The sequence below is a fragment of the Euprymna scolopes genome, chromosome 22 (genome assembly GCF_053919585.1).
Source record: "Euprymna scolopes isolate OS-2025 chromosome 22, ASM5391958v1, whole genome shotgun sequence".
Classification (NCBI taxonomy): Eukaryota; Metazoa; Mollusca; class Cephalopoda; order Sepiida; family Sepiolidae; genus Euprymna; species Euprymna scolopes.
In genome coordinates, this window is record NC_136503.1 from 79,455,415 (window position 1) to 79,467,062 (window position 11,648).

At 30.1% G+C, this 11,648-nt stretch overlaps 1 protein-coding gene across 1 annotated transcript in view; it reads right to left on the reverse strand.

Annotated features, from left to right (window-relative positions):
• The window catches only part of LOC145243484 (coiled-coil domain-containing protein 43-like), a 33,663-nt gene extending 22,052 nt beyond the window's left edge, over nucleotides 1–11,611 (reverse strand). The window contains exon 1 of the mRNA XM_080106424.1: nucleotides 11,387–11,611. Coding sequence (XP_079962550.1) covers nucleotides 11,387–11,575 — 189 coding nt within the window. The 5' untranslated portion in view covers nucleotides 11,576–11,611. The remainder of the gene's footprint in view (nucleotides 1–11,386) is intronic.
• Between the last annotated feature and the right edge of the window lie 37 nt (nucleotides 11,612–11,648).

Here is an 11,648-nt window from a genome sequence, read left to right on the forward strand (position 1 = left end):
AGTCACCACTTATCAAGGTCGATAAGCCATTCAAGGATAACGGTTAAAATGAGTTTGCCAAGAGTACAGTGAAACAACAACATGAGGATTGATAACAATGTTGAGCCAACTCAGCAAGACTTAAATTTGTTAACATCGGACTTGAAAACGATCACACTATAGTCAGCTGGGAAGCAGCCTCATGGTATTGCGTTCCACAAACAGGTCTTGAAAAGAAAGTTAATTTTAGGTACACAAAGGGAGAAAGAGAAATTATTTACAGTTGTTGTATCTAAACGAGTTCTTGTAAATTTTTTTTAGAGAAGGGAACCATAAATTGGAGCTCAGTCGAGTACCTATCATGAAAACAATGGTAGAGTAGAGAAAGACTAGCAACGTCTTTTCTGCAAGAAAGAGGCTGTAGAAAACGAGATCATCACCCACTAGATTTCGAAGTTGGTTTTGTACTTTGTCAATGCAAGAGAGAGAGAGCTCTTAACGGCACCTCCCCAGATTTGATAACAGCACTGTTTAGAATTTATATGATTCTTACACAACTACAGGATTGCATCAGGAGTGCGATACTTTCTGGAGCTGAAGAATGATCCAATCATTTTTTCCACCAACACCAGCAACAAATCTAATGTAAGGCTTTCATTTGAGGTCTCTTGTGAAAGACAGTGCTATGAGCTTTTCAAAGCACGGTGTCAGATTTTTAGCCGACGAAATGAGGGGGGGGGGAGACGGCTTAGGCAACTCGAAGCACCAAAACTCAAGCTCAATGTGAAAAGGGAAAAACAATGAAATCGTCTCCTCGTGTGGTAACTCTTTCACAATTTTTGGGTAAACTTATCCGAGAGTTGTAACGAATTGCCTCGTTGCTTACGACAACTCGTCCTTGTAATTGAAACAAATAAAATAGAACCGTCAGTAAACAAACTAAGACTGGTCAACTCACGATTATAGAGGTATTTTTATAATTTCCTAGTTGATTCTATGCAAATGTTGTCTCACCACATTGGCAGACCACAAACCGACACTATAAACTCAGTCGATCAAGCAGTTACCGATTTCTTGTTTGAATAACCGCCACACCGAATTCCATCATTTCACCCCATCACATCGAGTTCTGGTACGTAAAAAATTACTACAACAGGACTTCCTCTACGAGAGAGTCATTCATTTCAATTATGGAAAAGTGAAGATCAGAACTGTGATCTGAAAATGTTTAAAAAGTTGTTACAAACCTACCTTGTGCAACTTGTACAAATCTGGGTGGACCAATATATGAATGAAGAAAAAAGAAACAAAAATGGCCGCCTTATCTCTTTATATGCCTACAATGTTACCACCTGATATGCAAATGAGATGCTCCTGGTTGGAGATAAAAAAAGGCCTGATTTTTCAGAGTGTGTTCATTTTGGAGTTGGATTTTGAAAAAGTAAGTTCGATCAGCAGAAGTGCTTTTGAAGTTGAGAGTAATAGCAGAGAGTTGAGTTTTTGGACTAAGGAATTTTGGCAGCAGTGTGTCAAATCTAACAATTGAGACTTAACTAATTTAACCACGAGAACATTGATGATTAAAAGAGAGAAGCATCGCTTTAGATGCATTAAAAGTAACCGGACACCTTTTCCCCATTGCACCACCTGCTACAGGTCAGAAGAGAGAGAAATAGATCTTGATCATTAATGCTCTTTGAAGCGTTGCCATAGATCGTTGTATTATCTGCATACTTAAGTTTAAATGTTAAAAAAGTATAAGAGGTGACACTGGAAAAACTCAAAAGTTGCTTAAAAATTATTTTCTTTATAAAAATAAAACTATTTTGCGAACTTAAAGTGATTTTTGGTGTACAATATTTTCATTCCCTTGCGGTTACGTACATCATAAAGATTAGGTCAAAAATGAGTTGGTAAAAAAAAATAAATACTTGGACTAAGTTAACAGTTTAAATAAAAACATCTTACGGTTTCCATACGGGTCGATAGAGAATTTAATACTACATTCATTGTTGTGACAATGAAAAGTGGTCAAAAATATAAATATACTAGCATTTCAGCCCGGCATTACCCGAGTGTTTGGAAGTGTATGTTGAGCAAAAAAAAAAAAAAAAAAAAAAAAAAGTGGTAGTAGGAAGGCAGGCTTGAACCCGTATCGCAAAGGAAGAAAAGAATGGGAAAAAAGTGACGTCTTTACTGATATGACCACCGCCAAACCAGAAGTGACATAGGTTTAAATTAAGGCTAGACAATCGAAAAGAGAGGATGACTTTCAAAAATATCGGCGAAAAAAGCGACCCCTCCCTGAAGTGCCCAGTTGAGGGTGAAGAAATTAATGCTTTCAGCCAATTGTTCGGTATTTGTCATCTGAAGGGTCAAGCTTAAAAAAGATACTGATTTTGTGAAAATCCGTCGCCTCTGTCGAAAGTTTTAGGCAGACATGCAAACATACATACATTTATATATTGGTAGCTCAAAATTTTGACCCAAACTGATTAAAATGCTTGCCCTATCTCTGAATACCCTTTATGTCAAATTTCAAATGTTTAGACCAGAAATTGTCTGAGTAATTTGATAGTGACCGCAGAGGTAAAAAAATTTTTAAAACTTTGACCCCTATTATGACCCCTTAACATTTATTGTATTGGACTCAAATCAAGTTATTAAGTTAGATCCATGCCCAAGGAACCTATATCTAAACTAAAGTGTTTAGCAGAGGAGTTTGGTAGAGTTCTCAAAGGTCAAAACGTTGAACTTTGACTCCTTAACAGCCAAATCTCTGGCCAAAAACGGATTACAAAGATTTTTCCAAATCTTAATACCCTGTATATCAAAATTCGAGTCTGTAAGCTGAAAATTGACAGAGTTATTGCATAGGGAAATGTACACAGACAGACAAACATACACACAGACACTTTCACAGATATATAGATAGATTAACAACTGTTTTCAAAGGTAATTGGAAAAAAAAAAAAAAAAATCAGTTTACACCATGCGTAGTTGGCCTGAAGCAAGGTTGCAAAAAAATTTCCTTTGCGATCCTCTTATGACATCTCTTAATTACAGGGTGTCCAAAAAGTCACTGAAGAGTTTCGAACTTAAATAGATTTATTTTTGATGATATATATTCTGTAATTTTAACACCATCTGACTAAGATAGAGATATTTTTAAAAAATGCAAAATTCAAACAATCTTTATTATAAAAAAATAATATCTTTTAAATGTTGCCCATTTTCAACTTTGCATATTATCTCTCGCTATGGCAATGTCAAATGGCCACCACATTCCCCAGACTAACCCCGACTTTTCTTGTGGGGATATCTTAAAGAAAGAGTATGTTAACAAACCCAAAACCCTGCCAGACTTGAAGGAAAACATCAGGAACGATATAAGAGAGTTAAATTGCAATCCAGATATTCTGCAATCTGTGATGAATAATGTTTTGGAAAGAGCACAAATATACGAAGCTGAAAATGGGCAACATTTAAAAGACATTTTTCATAATAAAAAGTGTTTCAATTTTGCATTTTTTTACTTTCCTAATCTCTTAGATTGTGTTAGAATTACAGAAAGATATAAAAAATAAAGAACTTATTTAAGTTCAAAACCCTTCAGTGACTTTTTGGACACCCTGTACACTTAAAGATAGAACTCTTTACTAATGAGGAAGTTTCATTTTTTTTGTACAACAAATGAACCTTTCCCTATTATTTAAATATCCACCAAACTATCATTCGTCTCTGACATTAGAAGAGCCTCCTCAGCCCCAGTAGCTACATTATAATTTAATTTTGGGGAGGCACGGAGAAGGAGAGTAGCAGCCGTCACTCCCATCCCCCTATGTCCCCCTTCCAAATTAAATTATTAATTACTAAATGAGAAAAAAAAAAAAAAAAAAAAAAAAAAAAAAAAAAAACGAAACCGGGTTGACTTATTTTTGAAAACGAAGCCAGACTGACTTGTAAACAACAATTTTCAAATTGATCAGTGAATTTTCATCGCAAAATGTTATTCTTAATATCATAAGAACTACCTGCTGATGACAATTTTAAATTGATATTCGTTCGAAATGGACCAGAATACCCCTAAAAAATCAACTTTTTAAAGGCAAGTTTTTATTTGGTCTTCCATTACAAAAATACCTTCTTTGGATATGTATTACTATACACAGATTCGAAAAAATTGTCAAAAAACAAATATATAACAAATAAATGATATTAAAGGCAAGATAAGTTACTTTTCTACCTAACTGAATAACTTTTTAGTGTTTTTATTTAATGTAAAATGTTTATTTGGCTTGAAAAACAGTGTTTACCGATATATTTGAAAAAGACAAATGGTGGCGGACTTGGTGTTGAACACAGTAAGTTTGGGAAAATGAATTCAAACAAAAAAATTATACAAAATACTGTTAGAAGCCCACCGAATATATGCCTGCCTATGTCATGGTAACATATATTGAGCGAGTTTCTAACAATATTTTGTATAGTTTTTTTTAGTTTGAACTCATTTCCCCAAACTTACCGTCACTGCTATTTGTCTTTTTTTTTAATAAATTGATAACACTATGATTTTCGAACCAATTACACATTTGAAAGTGAGTAAAACCACTAAAAACGTTTGCAGATAGGTAGAAGCATAACTTATCTTGCCTTTGATAACATTTGTTTTATATTTGTTTGTTGGGGTTTTTTTTTTTTACGTGTTTTTTGAATCTATGTATATAGTAACACAAACCGGTAAAATCCCTTCAAAGCATATTGAGGTTATATGAGAAAATAAAGCTGTGTACGCATTACAAATGTTTCTTTTCTGTTTCTTATTTTATACATTAATACATTAGGGGTCATTTCCAGTTAAAAGTTTTTTTACTGTACCCATCTGAACTAGAGAAAATCATGATTAAAATGTGTAGGTCTCGTGTAAATAACTAAAAAAGAATATGAAATATGGTCGACGTTCTGTAGACCGACAGATGATCAAAAAGTTAGATCGAGTGTACCGGTAGGTGTATCAGAATTTTGGGGGAATTTTTGACACCTCTCACACAAAACTGCGAATAAAATATAAAAAACTCGTAATTTCTCTTTTTAAAGTGGGCTGTTTATTTTCTGTATGAAATATACTTACAAAATAAACTATTAAAGTTGTTTAAAAAATAATAGAAATATTATTTTTTATTTTTTAAAAAACAGTTTTTACAAAGTGCCGGTGCGCATTAAACCAGACTTTTTTTTACGTATGAAATCAATTGAATTTTACAAGTGAAATCTTTTTCAATTTTTAAACTTTAAAAATGTATCAAAATTTTTCTATTAGTTCAATTTTTACGATATTTTCAGGGTCAATGTGAAATTTTATGCTCTTTCCAATAAACTGAATATAATATTTTAGACAAACGTTTTCTTTTAAATTCACCACCCCATTTTGAAATGTCTATTAAAATTTAAATAATTTACTCACCAAAGTTTTATATATCACAAATTGAAGATAAAAGAACAATAAATAATCTAATTTAGAACAAAAAAAAAGTGTTTTTTGGAAATTTACCTGTAAAGTCGAAAGTGTAAAACATTTTTTTTAAACCACCTTGATTTTCTTTTTTTTTTAAATGAAAGCTCATGTTATGCTTATATCGTCAAGTAAATACCAGATGATGACGATAATTCTTCCTATTTCATTCAATGTTTTCTTTTTTCAGATATTAAAAAAAAAATTCACTCGATAAAGTAGAAATAAAATATAATAATCAAAATCTCGTGTATTTCATTAAGTGAATTAAAAAAAAAAAAAAAAAAATTGGTTGACTGGGTTTTTGTTTAATGGCAAAAATTTATAAGTGAATGTGTGCTTTTTTTCACCTACAGAGGCCCAAAAATACTAATTTTGGTTAACAGCACGCAATAAAAAGATATTAATTATGCCGTTTATAAGTCACCGTAAGATAATCGCGAAAAAAATCAGATTTGTCTCCCTTTATTTGAACAGTCAAGAAATCTGAGTTCGCGTTTTTTTTTTTTTTAATCCTTGTTTAAAGTATTTTATTTAAAAAAGACATGGAATAGAAGTACAAATATGGATAAATTTTTAACAATGAACAATGGAAGTAGAATTTTTTTATAGGTAAGTGATTCTTTAGAATTTATATATATTTTTTATAATCGAAGTAGGTAAAATTTTGTTGATTTTCTTTAAATCTTTTTTAAAGAAAACCGATTTAAAAAAAACAAAACAAATATTGCATAATTTGCTATTAAACTTGTTATTTTTTCTAAAATTTGGTCTTTGCTCCTTTAATTGAAAAAAAAAAAAAAAAATTAGGGTTTGAATTACATTTTTCATAGTTATAAGCTTCGAAAGATAGTAAGTTGATTTATTCAAGTTCATATACGGCATTTTTAATGGCCGCTTCTGATACACCTAGTGTACCGGAAAATGAAATGAGACCAAATTGACAACTCGGAAATTCTAAAAACAACAAAAAAAAAAAACAATTGAAACAATTTTATTTTATACTTATGTAGAATAAATGCAACAACAAAAGAAAGCATGAAAAATAATTTAAACAAATTAATTTTTTTCAAATGTTTTTTTTTATGTAGAATAAATGCACGCGATTGAAACAAAGGATTTCGTCGAATTGATTTGTTCCCACTCAAAGGTATTTGCTTATTTTTGTTTATCGCTGCAAGTGCTAATTTGGACTTACACCAATTTTCCTGTTAATAATTACCTATAGCTATAATCTCTGGCAAAAAAAAAAAAAAAAAATATATATATATATATATATATATATCCACCCCCGCCTTCCAAAAACCCAGCCAAACAAAAAATATCCATCCAAAAAGAAAAAAAGAACACACTCTCCAATATCTATAAAAAAAAAAACAGCATAAAGAAAAAATATCTATCCCAAAAAAAAAAAAAAAACGTAAAATAATCCGAAAAGCGCAAAGTTCAAGCAAAAAAAAACCAAAAAAAAAAAAAAAAAAAAAAAAAACACACCAAACGCCTTTCCTTTTCTGAATAATGAATGCTCCCTTGATGAACTATGTACAACATCAGAGCCGATGCATATTTTGCTAGAGGGGCTTCTCAACTTGTGTACGTCAGCCAAAATAAAAAAATTGTTTAAATTATTTATTTTAAAAGTATTAACCATTAAAGTTTTTTCATTTTAAGTTTCCGAGTTATAAATTTGGTCTCATTTCGTTTTCTGGTACACTTGATCTGAACGTCGACCATCTTTCATATTCTTCATTAGCTATTTTACACGAGACATACACTAGCAGTGTTAGAAATCGTCAGTAAAAATTCACGGTAAACACTGGAATATTTAGACTTCCTGTCTTTTGAAGCTTATAACTTCTTGAAAAATATAATTCAAACCCTAACTTAATTAAAGGAACAAAGACCAAAATTAAAAATAACAGGTTTAATAACAAATTATGAAATGTTTTTTTAAATCGGTTTTTCTTAAAAAAGTTTAAAAAAACAAAAAACAAAAAAAAAAAAAAAAAAAAAAACGAAATTTTACTTCCTTCGATTATAAAAAATATATATAAATTCCAAAAAAATACTTATGTATAAAAACTAGTATTCGACGAGTAGTTCAATTGTTAAGAATTTATTCATATTTATACTTATATTACATGTCCTTTTTAAATAAAATACTTTTTTAAACAAGGATTAAAAACAAACGCGAACTCACATTTTGTTTCAACTGTTCTAATAAAGGGAAACAAGTCTGATTTTATTTGCCTTTATATTCCGGCGCCTTGAAAGGACATAATTTTTGTGTCTTTTTAATATGTGCTTTCAACCAAATTTAGTATTTCGGTCCTCCGTACTTAAAAAACGGAAATTATTCACTTAGAAGTTTTTATTGTTAAACAAAAAAAAAACATTTGACCGATTTTTTTTTTATTATTTCATATAATTTTTGTTTTTTTTTATATCTAAAAAAAAAAAAAGAAAACATTATAGAAATAGAAAAAGTTGTTGTAAGCATCCCATATTTACTTGACATTCTAAGCATAACTTCCACTAAAAAAAAAAAAAAAAAAAAAATTAACGTGTTTTAAAAAAAAAAAAAAACGTTTTACACTTTGGACTTTACAGATAAATTTCGAAAAAGCACTACTTTTTGTTTTAAATTTGAATATATTATTTATTGATCTTTTATCTTCAATTTGTGATATATGAAACTTTGGTACATAAATTATTAAGATTTTAATAGACATTTAAAAATGGGGAGTGGGTGAATTTAAAAAAAAACAAAAAACCTTTGTCTAAAATATTATATTTGGTTTATTGGAAAGAGCATAAAATTTCACATTGACCCTGAAAATATCGTAAAAATTGAACCAATAGAGAAATTGATAAATTTTTAAAGTTTAAAAATTGAAAAAATATTTAACTCGTAAAATTCAATTGATTTCATTAGGTAAAAAAAAAAAAAAAAAAAAAAAAAGGCTGCATGAAGACACGCCGGCACTTTGTAAACACTGTTTTTTAAAAAAATAAAAAATATTTCTATTATTTTTTTAAACAACTTTAATAGTTTATTTGGGAAGTATATCCCATAAAAAAATAAACAACCTACTTTAAAACACGAGAAATTACGAGTTTTTTTTATATTGTATTCGCAGTTTTGTGTGAGAGGTGTCAAATTCCCTCAAAATTCTGATACACCTAGAGATACATATTTTAATCATGATTTTCTCTAGTTCAGATGGGTACAGTAAAAAAAACAAAACTTTTAACTGGAAATGACCCTAATCTACTAATGTATAACATAACAGAAAAGAAACATTTGTAATGCGAATGCATATACAGCTTTATTTTCTCATAACCTCAATACGCTTTGAAGGGATTTTACCCACTTGTCCTAGGTGTATCAGAATTTTTGTAGGAATTTTTGACACCCCTAACACGAAACTGCGAATAAAATATAAAAATCTCGTAATTTCTGTTAAAAGTGGGTTGTTTATTTTCTTTATGAATTATACTTCCAAAATAAACTATTAAAGTTGTTTTAAAAGTAATAGAAATTTTTTTTTTTTTTTTTTAAACAGTAATGAATTTTCCGAACTCAATATTTTTCAATTTTTAAACTTTAAAAATTGATCAAATTTTTTCTATTGATTCTATTTTTACGATATTTTCAGGGTCAATGTGAAATGTTATGCTCTTTCCAATAAACCAAATATAATATTTTAGACAAACGATTTTTTTAAATTCACGCCCACCCCCATTCTCAAGTATCTATTAAAAAGTAAATAATTAATTTACTCACCGAAAAGTAAATAATTATTTTAAACACAAATTGAAGAGAAAAGGTCAATAAATAATATATTCAAATTTAAAAAAAAAAAAAGGGGGTTTGTATTACTGTACACAGATTCGAAAAGTTGTCAAAAAAACAAATATGACAAATAAATGTTATCAAATGCAAGGTAAGTTACTTTTCTACCTAACTGGATATATTTTTTGTGTTTTTATTCAGTGTAACATGTTTATTCAGCTCGAAAAACATGCAGTGTTTATCGATGTATTGGAAAATTCAAAATGGCGGCCGACTGTCTCTTTAACACGGTAAGTTTGGGAAAAGATGTTATAAATAATAAACTAGACGAAATACTATTAAAAAACAACCGAATATATGTCAACTTATGTCACAGTAACATATATTGAGCGAATTTCTAACAGTATTTTGTCTAGTTTATTATTTATAATACCTTTTCCCAAACTTACCCTCTCCGAGAGAGAGTCGGCCGCCATTTTGAATTTTCCAATACATCGGTAAACACTGCATGTTTTTCGAGCTGAATAAACATGTTACACTGAATAAAAACACAAAAAATATATCCAGTTAGGTAGAAAAGTAACTTATCTTGCATTTGATAACATTTATTTGTCATATATTTGTTTTTTGACAACTTTTTCGAATCTATGTGTACATTAATACACCCCCCAAAAAAAAAAAACGTAGCGTTTTTTAGAATTTTACCTGTAAAGTTTGAAGTTTAAAACCTTTTTTTTTAAACCACGTTATTTGTTTTTTCTTTTAATGGAACCTTGGTCCTTTCTCCTTTAATTGAAAAAAATTAGGGCTTGAATTACATTTTTCGAGGAGTTATAAGCTTGGAAAGACAGGGGGTCGAATAATTCACGCCTCCCATTTTGAAATGTCTATTAAAAAGTAAATAATTAATTTATGTACCAAAGTGTTATATATCACGAATTGAAGAGAAAAGGTCAATAAATAATATATTCAAATTTAAAACAAAAAACTTTTTTTTTTTTTTTCTTTTAGAAATTTACCTGTAAAGTCCGAAGTTTAAAACCTTTTTAAAAAAAAAAAAAAAAAAACACTTTTTTTTTAATGAAACCTTGGTCCTAGCTCCTTTAATTGAAAAAAAAAAAAAAATATAGGGCTTGAATTACATTTTTCGAGGAGTTATAAGCTTGGAAAGATGGGGTGGAATTATTCACTATTTTCACGAAATTTCTGACACACCTATTGTTGTCTATAGTGCAAAATGGCACAAATTACTTATTGTTTTTATTTATTTTTGTTTGTTTACAAGTTCGACGTTGACTATTATGAAAATTTGTCTAATCTCGTAAATGTGTTTCGTTTTCCATTTCTTGAAACTGGTTTTTATTTTGTGCGATTCCCTTTCATGATTGGATTTTACTGAACCAATATTGGCAGCCATGGGACCCGTGACCCGATCTACAAAAGTAGCCTTAAAACAAACCAAAAAAATAACAAGGACGATAACTCCATCAAGACTTTCAGTGGAATAGAGTTACCGTCCTTAGGCGTGTCTGTGTTATTACTCAGATACAATTGCCGTAGACTTACTTCTACTTCGCTTTTGAACAGATTTTAGTTTGGGACAGTAATATATATTTAAAATCATCTAAAAAAAAATAAATAAATATAAAAAAAATTTTTTTAACTCAAGTAAATAAAATAAAAAGAAAGATACCTATGTACGATACGGCCCATGCTATATTTTAACAGGGTTTTGAAGTTAAATTCAATTTTGCGATATCTTTTGTTTATTAAACTGTTAGGTGAAAGTACAGAATAGTTTTAAAAACCGACCTCCCTCTTTCTAAATAATAACGTTATTATTTCAGCACGGTCCGTATTCTCCAATAAGTACCAAAAATAACGATCCAAACAAACACTGTGTATGCCGATGCGTGTTATTAATAAATTTTCTGCTGTTAAAACAGTATTGGCCACAACCATAAAAGCAAGACAATTGTGAGTATCTATTACATACTATATTTGTATTTTTAGCGACAAGAAACGGAAGAAAGCAAACGCAGTCAACAGATGGAAGTCTACATGAAATAACTTTTTTGAGTTTTGTAGTTCTGACATACCGCAATTTCTCCAACGATATCTAATAAGGATTCTTTCTTGTCGTCGTATCCACTGTATGACTCGAGGATGCCGCAGATATACATAACGAACACGCTGACATCAAGGTCAGCATTTAACTGTAGTAATCGTCCCTCGAGCCACTGACTAAATTGATTGTCATCGTCAGGGCACATGAGGCTAGACGCCATGCTGCCTGGACGAATGCGGAGGAGAGAGGGGGGCGGAAACGGAAGCAGAAACGAATTGACGCGCTTGCGCTTT